At 39.1% G+C, this 21,162-nt stretch overlaps 1 protein-coding gene across 1 annotated transcript; it reads right to left on the reverse strand.

Annotated features, from left to right (window-relative positions):
* Positions 1-9,876: 9,876 nt before the first annotated feature.
* LOC129333954 (cytochrome P450 7A1) lies at positions 9,877-19,412 on the reverse strand. Its single transcript, XM_054985884.1, has 6 exons — positions 19,324-19,412; positions 16,338-16,578; positions 14,384-14,994; positions 13,504-13,634; positions 13,039-13,214; positions 9,877-10,812 (listed from the first exon to the last, which is right to left on the reverse strand). Exons 1-6 carry the CDS (start codon positions 19,410-19,412, stop codon positions 10,513-10,515), a joined length of 1,548 nt encoding a protein of 515 aa, XP_054841859.1. The 3' UTR covers positions 9,877-10,512.
* Between the last annotated feature and the right edge of the window lie 1,750 nt (positions 19,413-21,162).

Consider the following 21,162-nt stretch of genomic DNA (forward strand, 5'->3'; position numbering starts at 1 on the left):
GGGGTGGGAGACAGCAATTTCCACCAATTCCCTAATACTTTTGACCATGTCACATCAATTTTATTCAAGCTTGTGTTTCTGTTTTGTTTGTTGTTTGTGACTTGTAATGGCCTATGGCTGAATACAATAAACCTTCTACTACTACCAATTCCCTGTGCTGTTAAAAGCTGCTGTCCACATCTTACCCTATGGTACTCTCCCAATGTTCAGGACTGGCTCCTTGCTGCCCCCTTCCCCAAGAAAACAATAAGGGGCAAAGATCCTTTCCATGAGCACCATTCTGGCTGTAATTCTGTAGATTGATATAAAAGGATGCTCATTGGAACAATAAAATCCCTAACTTTAAATATAAGCTGATGGGACCTAAACTGGCTGAGACTTAAGACAGAAAGAGATCTTGGGGTTATAGTGCATAGCTCAATGAAGATGTTGTTTCAGTGTGAAGCATCATGAAAAAGGCAAACTCCATGCTGAGAATTATTAGGAGAGACACTGAAAATAATGTAGGCAGTATTGTAATGCCCTTATATAGATCTATCGTGCAGCTTCATATGGAATTGGGTATACAGATTTGGTCACTGAATTCTAAAGATACTGTGTGTATGCACGCACGTGTCTGTGCTCTCGTGCATGTTCCATCAAGCTGCAATCAACTTACGGCAATCCCACCAAGGGGCTTTCAAAGCAAGTGAGAAGCAGATGTGGTTTGCCAGTGCCTTCCTCTGCAGAGTCTTCCTTGGGGTCTTCCCATCCAAGTACAGTTCCTGCTTAATGGTTGTTGTGGATTTTTCGGGCTGTATAGCTGTGGTCTTGGCATTGTAGTTCCTGAAGTTTCGCCGGCAGCTGTGGCTGGCATCTTCAGAGGTGTAGCACCAAAAGACATAGTCTGACAACCAGTTACTTCCAATGGGATAACGAATTCTATGAACAGATGAATGGGGTGGCCATGGGAAGCCATCTCAGCCCAGTTATAGCAAACTTCTACATGGAACATTTTGAAAAAACAGCTCTAGAATCAGCACCCCACAAACCTACAGTCTGGTTTCAGTTCGTGGATGATACCTTTATCATTTGGAGCCATGGTGAGTAAGAATTGATGGAGTTTTTAAACCACCTCAACAATATTCACCTGAACATACAATTCACCATGGAGAAAGAAACTGAGGGTAAACTTCCATTTCTAGATACCTTGGTCATCCGCAAAGCAAACTATCATCTAGGTCACAAGGTCTACAGGAAACCAACTCACACGGATCGGTACTTACACAAAAACTCCAATCACCACCCTCGACAGAAAAGAGGCATAATATAAACATTAGTAGACCGTGCAAGACGGATATGTGAACCGCACTTTCTCAACGAGGAAATTAATCATCTAAACCACGCACTTCAGGCAAATGGCTACTCCAGAAATGAAATCAGAAGAGCGAGTAAACCAAGGATAGATCAAACAACTAAAGAAAAACAGTCTCCCACAGGAAAAGTGTTTTTGCCATATATCAAAGGAATCACTGATCAGATGGGAAAGCTTATGAAAAAGCACAGCTTACAAACGGTATTCAGACCCACCAGAAAAATACAACAGATGCTACGATCAGCAAAAGACAGTAGAGACCCCCTCACCTCTGCAGGAGTAGACCGCATACCCTGCAGCTGTGGACAAGTTTACATCGGGACCACAAAGCGTAGCATCCAGACAAGAATAAAAGAACATGAAAGACACTGCAGACTTGGCCATCCTGAAAAATCAGCAGTGGCTGAACATAGCCTAACTCAAACAGGCCACAGTATCGTATTCCAGGACACCAAAATACTGGACAACACTTCCAACTACTTTGTCAGACTGCACAGGGAAGCCATTGAAATTCATAAGCATAAGCACAATTTCAACAGGAAAGAAGAGACTTTAAGAATGAATAGAGCATGGCTTCCAGTCCTGAAAAACAGCAGGCTAACAAAACACTCTATACCCGACAATAGCCCTGCAGAGAAGATTAGCACATCAAGCACCAATCCATATGCAAAATAACCTCCTCAGGATACAGTGAAGCCTCCCTCCATTAGCATTCCACACCCTGGGAAACTCTTACAGGATGACTCAGCTCAACCCCACCCCTCCTGAGTAGATATAAATGACCTGCCAACTTCTTTTCCACACTGTGACGCTGAGTGATCTCTGTCTTTTGGTGCTACACCTCTGAAGTTGCCAGCCACAGCTGCCGGCGAAACGTCAGGAACTACAAAGCCAAGACCACGGCTATACAGCCCAAAAAATCCACAACAACCATCGTTCTCCGGCCGTGAAAGCCTTCGACAATATATTAAGTTCCTGCTTAGCTTCCAAGATTTGACAAGATCAGGCTATACCAGTTTGGTATAGCGGTTAAGAATGGTGGGACTCTAATCTGGATAGCCGGATTTGATTCCTCACTCCTCCACTTGAAGCCAGCTGGGTGACCTTGGGCCAGTCACAGTTTCTAGGAGCTCTCTCAGCCCCACCCACCTCACAGGGTGATTGCTGTGGGTATAATAATAATATACTTTGTAAACTGCTCTGTGTGGGTGTTAAGTTGTCCTGAAGGGCAGTATATAAATCAAATGTTGTTATTACCATGCTGCCTTCCCTCCCCTAAAGATATTATAGAGATGGGGAAAGTATGGAAGAGGGCGGCCAAGCTAATCAAGGGATTGAAACACCTTTCCTGATATTTTTCATTTAGATATAATAGAGGGTGGATATAACAGAAGTTTATAAAATTATATTTGATAAGGAGAAAGTGAATTGAACTTCTTTCCCTCTCCTATAACCAAATGAAGTTGGTGAGCAATAGATGCAGCAACAAAGTACTTCTTTACTCAATGAGTAATGAAATTATAGAATTCACTGCCAGAGGATGTAGCAATGATCACAAGCACAGATAGGTTTAAAGGGGGGGGGGGGGAATTAGGTAGATTCATGTAACACTGTGGTGATTAGCTGCAGTGACTAAATGGAACCTCTGTAGTCAGAGGCAGCAGACATCTGAATACCAGGACATGGAAGTAACATCATAGGAAAGTCTAGGCCTAAGCACTGTTTGTTAGCCCTTGGCTTCTGTATGAAACAGGATGTTGGGCTGGTTGGTCGGCTTCAGCAGGGCTTTTCTTATGTGGTCCATTAGTTTCTTTGGACTGAACATGTCACTCTCCATTTCTCAAAGTATTTAAATCAGAAATCTGAATTGTAACTAATATTGGTCCCATAAACTGTTATGGGAGAATGATTGTTTTAATTAGTTTGTAGATTGTAGCCACAATAAATAAAAACGCACCATCCAACATGGAAACATTTTCAACCTTTAGCCGATGGAGCTTATTTAAGAGATAACACCACCATTGTGAGATAAGTCATACTGATGAACAGAGTGGCTGCTGCAACTGGATCTTTTGTTCCATTTGGACACAAAGTCCAACATTTCAACATTACGGGCTCATGCCTATGTTTATGGATTTATTTCTGGAAGTGCTTTCTTTGGTACAAAGTATGCACCCTCTTGTATTAAGGCCTAATTATGTTACTTTTAGAAGATTACAGTAATTATTTCTTCACTGTTTTTATTTGAATGCCTGTGAGATTCCTAGTAACTTCAATGGGAATTTCAATTATGTTAATTCAATATCCTTGGGTCATCATGAGCTTTTAGTGGTGCTCTGAATAGCTGCAAGATGCCTTATTTATATCACATTGCTACAATGCATCATCAGCTAGTAATTCTGTTTGTTAAATCCAGGTATAAGTTACTTCAGAGTAGATGTCTATCAATGGCATATTCATGTATGACAATTCTGACTCTTTGGAAGTCAATAAAAAAATTGGGCTTGAGACAGAAAATCAAATGGATGTCCTGCTATGACAGTTTCAGGTGGGTAGCTGTGTAATTCTTTAGTAGCAGAACAAAATTAGATTCCAGTAACAACTTACAAAGAAAAATTTTCAAGAGTATAAGCTCCTTCATCAGACACGATGACAGAATAACTGATATCAGGGCCGAATCAAGGGGGGGCAGGGGGAGCAGCTGCCAGCTGCCGGAGCATGCAGGCGAATGGCGCGGGTGGCCTTGCAGCCCCCCACGCTGCCTTTTGCCTGCCCCGCGGCGAAAGGCAGCGCGGGGGGCTGCAAGGCCGCCCGCACCATTCGCCTGCGGAGAAGCGAGTGGCGTGGGCAGGTTCCCAGCCCCGCATGCTGCCTCCGGCGCCCCGTGTGATGACACCACCAAAATGACATCATCATGCCGCGCTGGGAGCGCGTGCGTGCTGTGCATGCGCACAAGGCCAGACTAGGGTTGCCCCGGGTGCCGGCAACCCTAGATCCGGCCCTGACTGATATGTGAATAGACAACTGCCTCATTTTGCCAAATGACACAGCTGATCGAGGTGGAACGTACCGTTAAGTTATAGACAATTTATAGCAACCCCTGGGATTTTCAAGAGAGGAAACGAATAGATATGGTTACCATTACCTGCCTTTGCATAGTGACCCTGGTCTTCCATGGAGGTAGACTGCACTATCCAGGTCAGGATGGCCTATTTCAATTGCTAATATTGCTAATACTGACTTTCTGAAAATACTAACACAATCACATCCCTAAAACAGGAACTTCTGGAAGTAAAATTGGAAACATAATCCTCACCCATTCGGTATACAATATTTTATATACTCAATAATATTTGTTTGTGTGATGCATCTCATAGTGATGCTTTGCCATGAGCCACTGAGTTGGTGGTATAAAATATGTAGGTACTATTCCATCTATGTACGCTTATTTGATTCCAGCCTCAGAATCATTTTTTGCAATTATATAATTACATCTTTAAAATGAATTTATTGATAAAAAGTAAACATTCTCAATGTAAGCATTAAACTCCTGAAGCCTCAGCCTCTGTCAATACCACTATTATGAATGTGCACCTTATGTACTAAATAGGTGTCAATAATCAACATCTTTTATCTGTAAGGTGTTGCTTGTATTTTTCTCTGTGTTAATATAACATGCTTTGCACTATAACATTTCTGGGAATTATTTAATGGAAAGCATTTCAGATGTTCAAAAGTTCAAGGGTAATTGATGGTACAGTTTACTATACTGGTGATTAAAGATAGCTGTAGTATTGAAAGACCTTGACTAGCACTGTTCAAGGCTATATGTTCAAGGGTGGGTATTATCATCAAATAATCATTTGCCTTATCTGGCATATTGTAAAAGACATGCATTTCTGTAAGGTGATTGCTATAGTCTGGGGCTCAAACTACACATGATACTGGAAGATGTGTATGTTTTCCACTAGATCTGCTGCTATTATATAGGAAACCAGAGGAAGGAGTCTAATTTAAACAGCAAGTGGATGGGGTACTAATCTCAACTCCTGGTTTGTATTCCCTAACTTCCCTTTGTTAGCCAAGCTCTGCTATCAGAAGTGGGCCACAGTAGGGTTCCAGACTCCCTGTCCATGTACCCTACCACCATTATATTTGTATCCCATTTTCAATCCTAGTGAATCCCCAAAGAGAATGACATAGAATTAGCTAAAATATATTGAATCACTAGAAACAAACACATTTTTTTTAAAAAAAACCTTCTGAACTACAAAGAAAAATACTATAGCAGAGCAAGTATAATACAATGTAACTTCACAGGATCAGCAACAGTATAGCAACTAATTAAGTCAAAAGCACACTTTATTTTATTTTATTTACTTTTTATTTATACCCCACCTTTCTCCATGATGAGCATGCAAGGTGGCTTACATAACTCTCCTCCAGTCTATCCTCACAACAACCCTATGAGGTAGTTGGGCTAAACATGTGTGACTGGCCAAGTCACCCAGCAAGCTCCCATGGGAGAACCAAGATTTGAACTTGGGTCTCCCAGATCGTATTCCAACACTCTAACCATTACAACATGCTGGTTTAATGGTCACAGTGTCGACAATGAGAAAACTCAGAAAATAGAAGCAGGCATTATAGGGGAGTCCTTAGGTCAATCACAGGGAGGGCTTTGTTCCTTATAACCAGCCAACAGTAGCCATTTCATTGTCCCCTATGAATGGCAGCAACTGGTGAACCAGTAGGATAAAAGTATCTCTTGCAACCTTTGCTGTCTCTCCATCTACATCCCACCTGACTGGAAACCTGACATGTCGAGCATGTTGTATTTCTATCTCTTTGTCAGCATTACCCTCAACCCCATCTTGTATGTATTAAATTTCAGTTTATTTATCCAGTCCTTCACTTCAGTCATCCAATCTGCATTTAGCTGGAAAGGAGAACTAGAGCTGTCCTAACACCATTTCATGGTACTTTGCCCCAACTTTTTGCAGCTTGTAGTTTGGCTATTTTCCACCTCCATTTTCTAGCACCACAGAGCCCTGAGCCACCTGCTGGCTACAGAATTGGGAAACAGAACCTCCATATTTAGAGTCACTGTCTCCTTGACTACCAGTTGTATTGAAGCAGGCAATATCAGAGGATTGTTAGTGTATTTATGATCTGCTTGTTGGGTTTCCTGAAGCATCTGGTTAGCCACTCCATCTGGACTAAAAGGACTGTTGGCCTGGTCATACAGGGCTCTTCTTATGTTCAGTTCTAAACAAATCTGGGACTGGGTAAACTGTTACACCTTTTGCATCACCCTTTTTTTCTTAATTGTTCACAACTGTTCAACTCCTATCAAGGAAGTTATCTGAGAATAAATGAAACACTCCTGTGTCTATCACCGTAAGAACATAAGATACATAAGTATCCACATTGTTCATCTTTCTCTTTCCAGTAGGGGCTTCTGGAAAACACATATTCATGTTAGCTGAAAACAGCTTCCATGACTGAGGTAGCATACATTCAAATACTTGTTACTGGGTCAAAAATGTTGTGGAAACATTTGTGCCCTGCTTGAATACTTCTTGGAAGCATTAAGTTAGCCATTATTTGAATCAGGCAACACCTGGAAAAGCCTCAGGTTTGAGTGAGGTGGCAGAAGTGATTTACAATGGCAACCAGAACATAAATCTGAAAGTAGGTCAAACCGTAAATATGCACAGAATTGCACACACCTGAACAATTACTGGATTCGGAAGGAAGGTGATCCAATGACAGGAAGAAGCATATCTATGTACTGCAAACCAATAAACAGATGGTAATAGACTAATGCTGTCTCTTTCTCAGATTTCAGAGGGGGACAAACCAGAAAGTTAGAAAGATAGAGTGGCCAGGGACCTGTTTACTCTTTGCTCTTTACTGCCCTGACATTATCCTTTGAAGTGTAGATTGCTATTCTCAGGATTTCCTCCTCATGACACCTCATTTTCATCTCTGTCACACTCTCCATCTTTCTAACCATCTTGTATCATGGATGCAACACTCATCTTGCCATCCACTCACATCCTTAGACTAGATAGCTAGATCGACGGCTAGATCGATAGCTAGACAGAAATAGAAATAGCTAGATAGAAATCTCTCTCTCCTCTTTCTTATGGAGTTCATACAGTAAAGAACTCTCATTTTTTTCTAAACCTTAAGATCTGAGTTTGTTTTTTCTCTCCCACGCACACCCAGCCACTCAGTCTCCTACACCCTGCGTTTCACTGCAAACAATGTAACTCTGCTAATATTCTGGAAGTTTGAGTCTTTTAGCCACTGGAATTAATTGGATGAATTACCTTTTGCTGAACCACTCTGAACATCCTTTATCTGTTCTTGGCTGTTTTGGGCAAAAGAACCTTGTAAGCTGAAGTTATTACAGGTTATGTAAATAAGAAGAGCAGAAGAGCTAAATGATGTAAATGGGCGTAGTTTTATTGACTTCAGTGAAAGACAGCCAGACACTGGATGAGGAGCTAGGCAGTTTGAGGTTACTATTGTCTAATGATATTAAAAGTGAGGCAATTTGTACCCTAAATAAAAAGCCAAAAGGTTTTCTTAACACAGTTTTTTGCTATAGCAGTGTATTATGACTGCTCAGCTTCTTACAGAGAATAACTTTCCACAGAAAATAGATCAGTCTTATTACCATTGTCAGGAAACCATCACACTCCCTTCTCATTTCCAGTTTTCATCAGCTCCAGGCACACTTTGTACCCTTGCTCAGCCTAATTAAGGATGTACAATTGGAACTTCCAGAGGAAGCCCCAAAACAAGATGGCTTGACTCAATAAAAGAAACCATGTCCTCCAATTTACAAGATCTGAATAACTCTGTTAATGATAGGACATTTTGGAAGTATTTCATTCATAGGGTCACCTTAGGTCAGAAGCAAGTTTTATTTATTTATTTGTTTGTTTGTTTGTTTGTTTATTTTCGATTTTTATTCTGCCCTCCCCACATTTCCAGCAGACACATAACACACACACACACACACAACTGGAACTTCGCTAATCAAAAGCTGATACAAACCTCACCCATTCTTTAATATTATAGCTGTTATGTCTTGCAGTCTGGTTTCATTATCCCATGTATTGGATGACTTCAGATGCAGTGAGAAATAGAGTGACTTAGTAGAAAAGTACATGACAGAGATGTTGTCCTGCCAGAACAGTTTAGTGTATCTGCTTACCAATGAGAATAATGGGTCTCTGTGTACAAGGTTTCTGCATTCCGCAATGGGATTGTCTCAAGCTTTGGGAGGATGATCTGTTCCTATAATCACAGGTTCTGACTTGTCTCTGCAAGTTGTCTCTCCAAGGATATCCCTATCTGCTAGGAAGCCAAAGGCAATGCTTTGCTTGTACCAGTGTTAGACAGGCAGAGCAGTGTTACCGGAGGTGCCAGGAACCATGCTTTCTTCCCTACTAAGCAGACTATCTCCTTTGCAGCTGGAGTGCATGGATGGGTAAAAGCAGAGGCTAGCCATGGTCTATCTTCCACTTAATTATACAATCATGGCTTAGTAAAGATAGAGGCCAGGGCAAGCTATATTGTATCCCATCCCAGAGGGAGAAAGAGAAGCAGGGGCATTCTTGTCTGCTTGAGAATCATCTTTTTCTAGTAAAAAGGGACACACAAGATTTCTGTGACGAAGAAGGATATTTCCAACCCCTCTACTGCTTGAGCATTCCAGGAAAGACAGAAAAAACTAACTTCTTCACATTTTTTAAAAAGCTGTTTTACAGAAACCAAAAATTGCAGGTACCATTTCAGAAGAGACATTTTTCTAGCTGTGTCATGGAAGAGGAAATGCATCCTTTTAGTTGGCATCTGATGCAACTCAGAGTCTAAAAATAAAGTGTCAAATTTTTGTCAACATTGTTTATTTATATGCAAATTTATGCTGATTTACTTAGTAAGAAATTAAAACTCCTATGATTAATCAACTGAATTATTTCAGTCAGGTAGCAGCCCTCAATATTATTCAAGCACAGTAAAGCTTGAATTTAAGTTGCAGCTACTGTATCCATACAACCACTTTTTTTATCTGTGGCTTTGTGAAGTTTTATTGATGCCTTGGAATCTATATCTATGTGTGTGCACGCATACGTGCATGTTTGTTTCTAAACATATCCGCCCTCTGTACTTTGGACAATTCTCCTACAGACAATTCATGCAAGTCTGTAGTAATCCGTTTGTGTTGAAGAATTCCTCAATGCATTTGAAACTCTTGGGGCTTTAGGCTACCTTTAAATGTTTGTGTGTAAAAATCTTTTAAGGTGCACATTAACAACGCCTTTTTGACATCACAAAGTGGGACTGAGTGGGAACTGTGACTGAGAATTGACTATTATAAAATTCACATTAGATTGAGGGATGAACATTTCCTTTAAGGGTCATTTATTCATTGACAATCTATTTATGAGATGATATTTACAAAGAGGTAAAGATTTTTTATTTAATACATTTGCTTACACACACACACACACATATAAATATTTTTTAAAGTTATCAACATTAAGACAATACAATTTAAAAACTCCAACTGGGAAAAATTTCTGTTTTGAAAGGTTGACCCTTTGAACTATACAGAAAGCCAGCACAGAGAAGCCTTCAGCCAGCAGCACCCATGTCTAGGGTACTGCATATAGACATTCCGTACTATTGCTGTGATCAGCCAACGTGAGCTTTGTACAAACAACAGCCCTCAGTCTTAACCTCTGGTTTCATGTTTGTCTGTAAGGACATAAAGGGCCACAGGATGGGAAGGTTTTCTACCAGACAGAGATGAAGTAATCCTCTCTCCAGAGATCTGCTGCAAGCTATACGCTCACAAACCTCTCCAGTATATGAGGCATGTATATATAAACACTTCCCTCCACTTTAACCACATCAGGGCTCAAGAGCACTACTGTAGATGTAGCACTAGAATATTTAATATATTGAACTATAACTCTTATCGTCTGAGAGCTTGTAAAAATGTGGTCCTCAATTAGATTTCTAAAGGAGAGCCTTTCCTTCACAAACTATTTTAAGTGACGTTAATAGTTGCTTCAAACTCTCATTATTCTTAGTGCATTACATAACTATCTGAGTGGATATGTTGTTCCACATATTCAAAGAGGTTTTAATCTGTACTTGAAATCAACATCGGTTGTTGGCTGTAAAATTCCAAGTCCAGCACGTGATTGGTCTAATGAAGGACACTTCACATTTTTGTCAGCAAGCTCCACCTCAAAGTAGGAAAGTAACAAAGTCAAAAATTGTTTAATTTCATGAACTGCAAATATTCTTCCAGGGCATTTGGCAAGCCCCGTTCCAAACGGCATGTAGTAATATTTTAACTTCCGACCATTGCGATAAAAAATGGTATTTTCTTCTCCATTCTCATTAAGATAGCGGTCATACTTGAATGTCTGTAACAAAGTCCAAAACAATGCAGTTATAAATACAATGTTGTTTAAGGTCAGCATTAGATGATTTCATGTTTGTACATGAAACTTGAATATTCAACCCTTTTCCTAAATACTTGAATATAAATTTTTGTATATGGAAAACTTCTACAACTTCTGATTTCCAGATTTTCTAAAAATTATTCTGTACCGCTCTATTTCAATAGACATCAAGCAAGTCAAACTTTCAAAACTATTAAAACACATACTATTAAAACAGATACAAGCACCAAATGAGATAAGATGCTGGGAGCACCAATCTGTTTGTCCCAACAAAACAAACAGCAGATTGGCAGAACCATTTTGGGTCAAAAGCAAAAAAAAACAGAGGGAAGGGAAAGGATTAAGCCTGTCTCTCTTCCATGCCATGGTCTCTATCCAAATTGTACCTGCACATGTCAATGGCATTTAAAGTGAAAAAATGTTGAGGAGTTCTAAACATTGAGCTCAAAGGGAACAATCCGAAGCAGGTGTCTTCACAAGTAGGTCCTGTTGTACTCAGTTCCCAGGAGAGTGTACTTAGTTTTGCAACCATAGTGACTCCTCTACTTTGACTAAAATCGTCAATTCTAGAATAACAAAAATATTGCTCTGCATCTGTTTTTTTATATATACGTGACCATACTGGGCCTGAGCAGGTTGGAGTTGGGTACAATAGCAAAATAATGTTCACATTCTTTAGCAGATGTGGAGATTTGATCCACAGACAGAATTTCAGGAAGCAAGCTAGGTTTTATGGGAAAGAGGGCAGTTGGAAATTTCTGTTCCGTGAACATAACTGCCTTTGTAGTGTACAGGATCCAAACCACTGCTAAAATCTTTCCAACTGTTTCTAGGAAAGATTTTTTTGCAACTAAACTGAAAGACCTCTCCTGTTCTATTACTACTAGAACACATGAACAACCTCTTTCAATTGACCTCAGTGGAAGTTCCATTGATTTTCTGGCCTCTGATATTGGGCAGGAAAAGGGATCTTAGAAGGTTTTTGCTGTCTATCAGTTACTGAATTGGATCCTGCCATTTCATTTTGTCAGCACCAGTGTGTTCTGCTGGCCAAAAGATCCTTGCAAGGTGTTCTTGCATCAACAGAGGGCATCTTGTATCAGCATAAGGCACCATGCACTTGAGGAGCACACAAGTGCTGATGGAATGAGATAGTAGGATTCAGCCTAATGAGCACAGAGACCACTGTATTCTATCCTTTTGTTCTCGCTGCATTTGGATATTCTCCAGAGGGATTCTAGAATGGAAGGAGATATTTTTGTATCCTTTTCTTTTGAAATTGGAGTTTAGGGAAAACTTAGGCAATGGATCACTGGATGAGGGTCCCTGCTCATCCTCAGCAGGGAATCTCCTTAGTTAATACATTAAATAATAATTTCCACTGGGACTTTTGAAAAGTTTCACCTTCTGATTTTTTTAAAGCTCCATAGGTGCTCTGTTGCTATAAGGAAGTATTTGAAGCCCTAGCTACATGAGACGAATGACCCACAGTCATGAGACAAATGATGGGGAGGACTTACCTTAAAAAGTTCAGCAGGGCCCCATTCTGCTCCAGAGCATGGTGCATAAGAGGAGGGCCTTCAGCCTTTCTCTCCTGCATCATTTTCATGAGCAGAAACAGCCATGGGGGTCCACTGCTGGGGTCCATGTGCCCTGACAGATCATGAAGCATTAGACTCCAATAAGCAAAACAAAGACTGAAATTTCACTGTATTGTAAAGTGTGGTAAGGTTGAAATGCAGTTATAAGTAAGCCTTCCTGCATGGCTACCAATTGATTCAAAAACCCAATTACATTTTCTAAGTTTCATACATGTACAAATGCATTTAAAATGGCTTTTCTGTTTTTTCTCGCTTGTATAGCAGGAAACGGACTAGAAAGTGCTTTAAGCTGGCCATGTGAATTTGCCCTTAGGTACCATATTCTCTTTACTTTAATTAAAATGCTTTTACACTATTTAATCTAATTTTGAATAAAGTTACAGCGTGCTTTGCCACATATTTCTTTTTCATTGCATCCCAATGCACCATGAGAAATCTCTCATCAGACTGCAGTTTGTCTAGCAGAAGCATAGAATTTGTGAGTTATAGAAGAATAACAGTATTGACAGCAAATGTTTTACTGCTAAAAAAAGGATACAATTTTCTTTTACTGTGTGTAGCTACATCTGAAGTCATAATTACTCACCAAGGGATCAGAATAAATTTCTGGATCAAAGTGTAATAGCTGAGGATAAAGCGCTATGATGTCATCTTTGCGGACATTATAGGAGCCAGTGCTTAACTGCAAACAGAAATCTTCCTTAGCAACTCTGACTGTCATGGATGCACTAGAGAGTCTTATTGCTTCCTTAATAATACTGTCTGTGTAAAAGAGAGAGAGAGAGAGAGAGAGAGAGAGAGACTTTAACCTAGACAGTATATATTTGAAGATGATTGACAACAAGGATGAAAATATTCCTTGGATTTTATTCTTTCCCATCAAATGCTATTATAGCTATAAATAGACTAGTATAACACATTTGCTATAATGTGATCTTGAATAAGAATATTATACAACTGATGTTTCCTAATTTTTAATGGTTCCTAAATACCAGCAGATCATTCATTGATTATTAGTAGAGTAGTACTTGGAAGTAATAAACAAGCATACCTAATACAGGCATATCATCCAGCTGTTTTCGATTCAAGGAAACACACTTCCTATTCAAGCCCATCTTTTCAGTAGGATTTTCCAACACCCGTTGTACCTCTTCCATAGCTGCTTTCATTGCTTCTGGGTTCCTGAAACAGACATACTGGTCACAATGCAAACAGTGGCTGTGACCTAATGCTTACCTGTGGGCACCAGAAAGGACAACTATGTAGTTATCACTGTCATTCACAGTTCAGAGGTACATCCTCTGCTGGGTGTTATATAGTAACAGTAGTCTGATTATCAGGTGGTAGTATGGAGCCTTTGCAAAAAATAGGACGGCATTCAAAACTTCCTGATGATCAAGCTACAACCCTCCATTCCACCTCAGGATGAAATGTACCCTGCCCATCACAGCTGCTCAGCAAGTACCCTACTCTACAACCAGCTTGGCTTGCCCAGACTTCGTGCACTTCTTATAGGAATAAGTGGAATACGCAGGCAATACAATCCTAGTTCAGATGCCTTACGAATCAAGTTCTGGGGTCCAAGCCTTTGGGTATCCATACTTTAGCATCAATTTAATAAACTGATCAGTAGAACTAAAGTCATAATGTTATAGAGTAAACTAACACATTTTTAAAGTGATCTGAACCCTAGTGTATGCAAAGGAGTTGCTCCAAAAGGAGCAGTCAACTTTCATTGAGATGACTGAACACCATTTCTGAAAGTCATTAATGCAGATGCAGGCATTTGACTAAATATTAACATGCACACCGTGGTAAGCTACCACATGGTGTGCAATCAACCAAGGGTAGAATTTAGGTAACTGCCATAAGAAACAGCACATGTATAGAGATATCCTGTTTCCTGTAGCATGGCTTTTGTGGCTACTTACTTAATAAGGTAGAAAGAACTCCAAAAAGTAGCAGGAATTGTGTTTGCTTGTGAAGCCCATAGGACTGCTAGGTGGGTCTTTGCTTTCTCCTTATCATCAAAAGTGGAGAGTGTGTCATTCAAAAACATGCGGAGAGAAATGAGTTCAGAAATGTTCTCTCTTTTCTGAAGATTCTCATGAAGCAGAGATTCAGCCAGCTTCTCGCGTGCACTATGGGCACCTTTAAATATGCAGATAGGTAAGCCTGCCACAAGTGCTGGAAAAATTTGATCAAATTCTTTAAAATTCTCCAGACAGTTTAGAATAAGTGTTTTTTGGTCTTCTTGGTTAGAATGGATCTTATCATAGTTTGTGTTAATCTCTGTACCAAAAAGTGTCAAAAACCCAGATTCAAACATCACACGGCAACAGAATTCATAAAGCTTGTCTGTTACCCAGTCACCAGAGTTCATTTTTGATGCAGTAGATTCCAGCATGACATAGGAAAGGTTTTCCATCATGGCTTCATTGAGAAAGTTCAAAGCTTTACCCTGCAGGGTTTTTGTGAAGGTCTGATGCATATTTTCAGTGGTGTTCCCATCCTTTGGGTCAATACTTCCATGTCCAAAAGCCTGTCATCAAATTTATCAAATAAAAACTGATTATAACCTATGATTAGGATCCTCCACCCTCTTCATCCCTTTCTCATCACACCAATGCACCCTGGCCAGAAGCCCCATTACACTAGGAGGATTTTGGAGAAAGAGAGAAGAAGTAGGAGCCCCGTACAGGAGAGGAGGCCAACCCATAACTTGGATGAATGTACAAGGAAAAAACACAGGCAAATGATTTTATCCATAATTTATAACAGAGATATAGACGAAGAACACAAGGCCGAGAAATTATTAAAGACAGTCTACTGATAGATAATGATAAATAAAATATGGCTGCTTATGGCCTTAACTGACTTCCATTTAAGTTGAAGAAAGCTGTTCATTGTCTCCTGCTGGAATAGCGAATGGGCTAATTTTTCCAGAGTAGATGGGAATGACATTAAGTACTGAATATGAAAGTCATCCTAAAGCTTTTCTTCCATTTTACAAGATCTATCATGTGTTTGATTAGAAAAGGTTATGTTAGAATTTAAACTGATTGTCTAAACTTGATGGCACTAAGCCTTGCCCTGTGCCCTGGTTCTAATATGAACTGAAACTCCCAGGATTATATGTATGGAGCCAGATATCCCATGTCGATATGTAGAAGATACCAGTTTTCAGAGTAGCAATCAATCTCATAGAAGAAAATAGGTAAGACATGGACATGTAAACGACAACCTGGAACATACTGGGAATCCATCACAACTGTTTCTGAAAAATCTGTTGTAAGATACCTTTAGAAGCTATGTGAACATTATAGTTCAAGAGAACTACAACATTATACAGTAAATGTTCTAGTTGTCTGTGATTGACTATTCTTAAAAGAACTTATCCTGATTAGTCTGCATCTGTAAGCAAAATCATAGAATCATAGGGTTGGATTAGATGACCTCCAGGGTCATCTAGTCCAACCCCCTGCACAATGCAGGAAATTCACAACTACCTTCCTCCTACACCCCCAGTGACCCCCTGCTCCATGCCTAGAAGATTGCAAAATACCATCAGGATCCCTAGTCAAACTGGCCTGTGGCAAATTGCTTTCTGGATCTATTTCTGTGAAAAAGAAAATTTACGTTTTTGAAGGCAAATTGACTTATGGAGCTGTAGACATTATGGGTAAATTAAGCTTGAATCTATTGAAACTAATAGTCCTTATGTCTATAGTACCAGGTGCTGCTTTATGAGCTTTATGACATTGGCTACAATGCCAGATTTATCTAGTTATTTGCTAGTACTTTTAGGATTTCCATTTTCTTTTTAAAATACTTATGGTAAGTTTTATTATTTTTGAAAACAATCTCATTTTCTGAACGTGCTACCTTTGCAGAAGTTGTGAAGTGGAACTTTTTCCAGTCTAGATGTTTTCCTTGTTGCATCACAGAGTGGTAGGAAAAGGGATCTGTGAGGAAGTGAACGTATTTTCCTGCCAGTCTGCAAGTGAAAATGGGGCCATATTTCCTTTGCCTTGCTCTGAGGAATTTGAGAGGATTGGAGCCAAACTGCAAAGCACAGCCAAGATATGGCAGCATCCCATTCTCCAAGGGTGGCTCATTCAGGCGTCTGCAAACGGCAATAGAGAGACAGCGCAGATTAGGACTGTAAATTCAGATTTGACCTTCAGGTCTGTTGAGCCAGCTTCTATTTACAACACACAGTTTCCATTGTTGCTAGAAGGAATTGCCCTCATCTGAGTAATAAATCCACTAAGGAGGCAATAGATAACTAGCAAATAATGACTTGTGCACAATACAGAAGCTTGTTATAGCCTCAGTAATGAGAATTCACCAGATACATTAAATCAAATTCAATGAAATTTATCTTCCATTTTAAACATATCACAACTGCCTCATTCACTCTTGGTTATGACTTGTCATTTTTAACATAGATAGAATTTTATGGCAAAATATTTTCCAAGATACATTTTATTATCAAATTAATACTGCAGAAGAGAATTGGGCAGCAGGTGAGTGTTGTGGCAGATGTTTTCCTTCTTGAGTAAAAGAAGCCATATCTGGGTGAACCTTGACAATTTGCCAAGAGTTTGCTGTCTGGTAAAATTAATAGAACATCTGTTTGGTTTAACTTTTGACAGTTCCATTTTGTTTGCTCATTTGAACATTATGTCGGTTGGTAATGCTGATATATGCTTTTTTTCTTTTTAGAAACCGTGCCTACCTGCTTGAGTAATCCACAGATGCATTACTGCCTCAATATGCCAAAGGAAATCAATATGTGAAAGCACCCTTTCACATATGCTGCTAAGGCCACTTATGAGTACTCAAGTTATGTATAGGGAGGGATAAATTGTTTGTCCCATATTGATGACATTAGAATGAATAAGTTAGAGTACAGGATATTGAGAATATTACCAGTATTATTACTATTGAATAATATGCCAGGAATATATTAGTTAGTTGATAAGTGAAGGGAAATTGACTTAGCACTGTGTTATAATAGATTAGCTTAGAAGAGTGTGAAAGTATATGTTTAATTGACAAAATAAGTTGAAATGAGTAGGGGAAGAATAGACAAAGGGTTGGAAAACTGTTGGAAGTCAACAAACGGGGGGGGGGAAGGGAGGGGGTTAGAACTGGAATATTAGAGTATTTTGATTGTTATAAATGACCAAATATTTCTAATTCCAATAAAAATTTTTATAAAAAAAAAAAACATATGCTGCTAAGGCTGATGTGCATATATTCATGTATAACTCAACCACAGTTCCTCCAACAGTGCCATCCTAAGCAGAGTTACACCCGTCTAAAGCCATTGTAGTCACTGGGTTGAGAAGGGTGTGACTTTGTTTGCTTATTTATTTATTATTAAATTTTTTAGTCGGCCCTCCGAGCAGATAACATCACATGTCATATATCACAATAAAATCACATTTAAAAAGCATAAAATACAGTGAACATAGAACTGTGGGGCTGTGGGGGGTCATTGCAAATCTCATTGAACTGACTAGTTGCATTTTTTAATGTGAACATAGACATGCAGATCCATCCAGAGAGCTACCAATTGTTAAATGCAATTAATTGCCCATTAGTATAGCTGCTTCAGGGCTCACCTTTATAGTGGTCCATATAAATTTTAGTTTGCCAGCTGCAACCCTTAAAATCCATATTAAGAAATATCATTTATGGAATGTCTTAATAATAATATTATTATTGGATATTATTATTATTATTATTATTATTATTATTATTATCATTTATGGAATGTCTTAATAATATTATACCATGCAGTGCTCGGTATTGCATATAAATATATAGAAGTATATCCGAAAACATTGTTCTATGAATCCCAAAATAAAATAATTATAAACCAAGTACCCTTTGAAAGCATAGTGGACCCATGCAAAATAGGCAGGAAATCAGATATCAGGAAGAAAGATGATACTATGGCATGCTAGTGGAGTAAATGAGTAGAGATCAAATTATTTATTGACTGGCTTGTACATTTCCAGATTATATTGACTTATTTGAACCCATTAGGGATAGACAAAGTGAGCATTATCGATAGCTTCCAGACTTTGGTCTTCATTCCCGAAATGAATGAAGTTTTCCTGTACTGCTATGAGCACAGAACAGCAAATACATGCTTAATGGATATACTGAATTACAATACCAATGCATACACTCCTTTGTTTGAACATTAGGAACAAATCACTGTGTAGTGGTGCATTCCCTTATCACTTAACAGATGGTACATATAGACATTTTTATTTTTTAGCAAGAAACTAAAACAGTAACAAGATAAAGGCATACAGAAGAAATATCAAATATATACATTCACTTCTTTCTTTCACTCTGTAGAATTAAAACCTTTTTATTAATTTTAATTATTAGTAAATCAAATTTTAAAAACTAAGTACTATAATGATTATCTTATATAAATTACAGATCTAATTAGGAAAATACGATGCAAACATGACAAAATGTTAATTTATATGTTAGAATATTCCTAAATACATTTTACAGACCATGTCACCGGCTGATTTCAACTGAACTGCAATGCTCACCACTTTTGAAAATCCTAGAGTCGTATAATTTAATTGATCACATACAAAAAAATTTTCTTGTGTGCATTTTCTCTCTTGAAATTTGTGAGAAGGATTAAAAGTGTCTATCTCTACTAATTTTTAATGCATGCTCACCTAGAAAGCTAGTAATTATAGTTATTAATAGGCACTATTTTTACCAGAGGCTATTTTTATTAACCACACCAATTTTTAGAAATTGATACATATTCAATATCATAGGGGAAAAGTTCATCAAAATACGAATAAAAAAGAATCCTCCTTACCTCCGCCTTATTCCTAGAACAAACAACAAATTACAGCACAGAATTACCACTATTTTCCATATCAAAAGCAGTGCAGACGCTGCAGGCATTTTAAGCAACTATTGTAAATTTACAAGTTTACACCAAAGTCCGAGAATGATTCAGAAGATGTGAAAGTGCCACTTTTTATATTCAGTAAGAGTGGCCATTCACTGAACTGAAATAACCTATGTAAGCTATTAATTAACCATTTCTGGACAGAATTTCTACACTTCCAGACCTAAATCTCTGCTACGACCAGGACAAAGCTGTATTAGATAATTGAAGCAGTGGCCTTGAACTGATTAACACTTATCAGTGAAGGTAGAAAGTAATCAAAGAGCTGTGACAGCTGATAATTTAAAGGTCTCTCAGATGTATTTTGATCTAACATGCAGATTGACTGTGTACAGTTTATAGTTCAATCGCAGCTTTAATGATGTGGTCCTCTGACATACTATGTCATGACTTCTGCTTCGCTGCCAACTTTTGATTTCAAGAACACTGGTGTGGTGCCAGGAGCGTGGGGAAAAAGCTGGTCCAAGGTAGAGGGGATATAGGCTTGGATTGGGACAAAACTGAGAGAATCTTACAGGACCAATTTGGCACAACTGAGTGAGAAACTGAGGCATGTCTAAGTCATTATAGGTTTTCTCTTAAGAGTAGCAGCACAACAAAAAAATGCTGTTCTATATACATCTGTTTCTTTATTACACTTTTTAAGCTGAAGTTTTGTACCTGCATAAATTGAGATGTGATCTTTTAGTCCTGTAGAATCCTAGGAAATTGGTCAAAAGTGATTTAGATAATAATTTTATCTTAAGTTTGGAATTCACAAGCTTAATAAATGGCTATGTTGTATTTATTATTATAGACTAGACATTGGTACGAACGGGGAAAAAAACCCGAACAGTTTGTTCAGAGTTCGTTCCAGACAACAAACACGAACAGCCGACCAGAACCGAACATGTCCCGTTACCAAATGTGTTTGGTGTTCATTGGTGCCAGAGCGGCCCCCTTAGCACTTAGAGAGCCCATATTCACAGGGAATGTGCAGCAGGCTCTTCTCCATCCACCACCCAAGTTTGGTCAAGATTGCAGTATGGATCTTGGAGTTATACATTCCCAAATTCAACGACCCAAGGAAACTCCCAATCAGCACAAATGGAACAACCCTCCCCAGTTGACTTTGGCCCCATGCGGTGGTCCTGACAGTGGGGTGCCTCCCCTCTTGGGGATGAGGGGTCTGGCTGCTGGCCAGAGGCACCCCCCATGTACCCTCCCGCCAGGCCTGCAGGTGGGAGGAAATGGTGGAGCTATTTGTCAATTGGATGAATACACTAGATCCAAATATCAGATTTACCTGGCATTACAACTCTAAATTTGTCAACTTTCTTAATACAGTTACCTTCAGGATGTCTTTGAATTGGCATCCAGCCCTTTAAGAAAGGGACGGCTAGAAATTCTGACTTACATTTTCAGTCCTATCACCTCCACCATTTAAGTCATAATTTACCATACGGGCAATATTTGAGATTATGTCAAAATTCTACCAGTGCACTAGATTATGCTAGGGAGAGAGACCAGCTCAGTAATAATAATAATAATATTTGATTTATATACCGCCCTTCAGGACAACTTAATGCCCACTCAGAGCGGTTTACAAAGTGTTATTATTATTACCCCACAACAATCACCCTGTGAGGTGGGTGGGGCTAAGAGAGCTCAAGAGAACTGTGACTCGCCCAAGGTCACCCAGCTGGCTTTGTGGAGGAGTGGGGAATCAAACCCGGCTCTCCAGATTAGAGTCCCGTGCTCTTA

Source organism: Eublepharis macularius, chromosome 7 (assembly GCF_028583425.1).
Source record: "Eublepharis macularius isolate TG4126 chromosome 7, MPM_Emac_v1.0, whole genome shotgun sequence".
Lineage (NCBI taxonomy): Eukaryota > Metazoa > Chordata > Lepidosauria > Squamata > Eublepharidae > Eublepharis > Eublepharis macularius.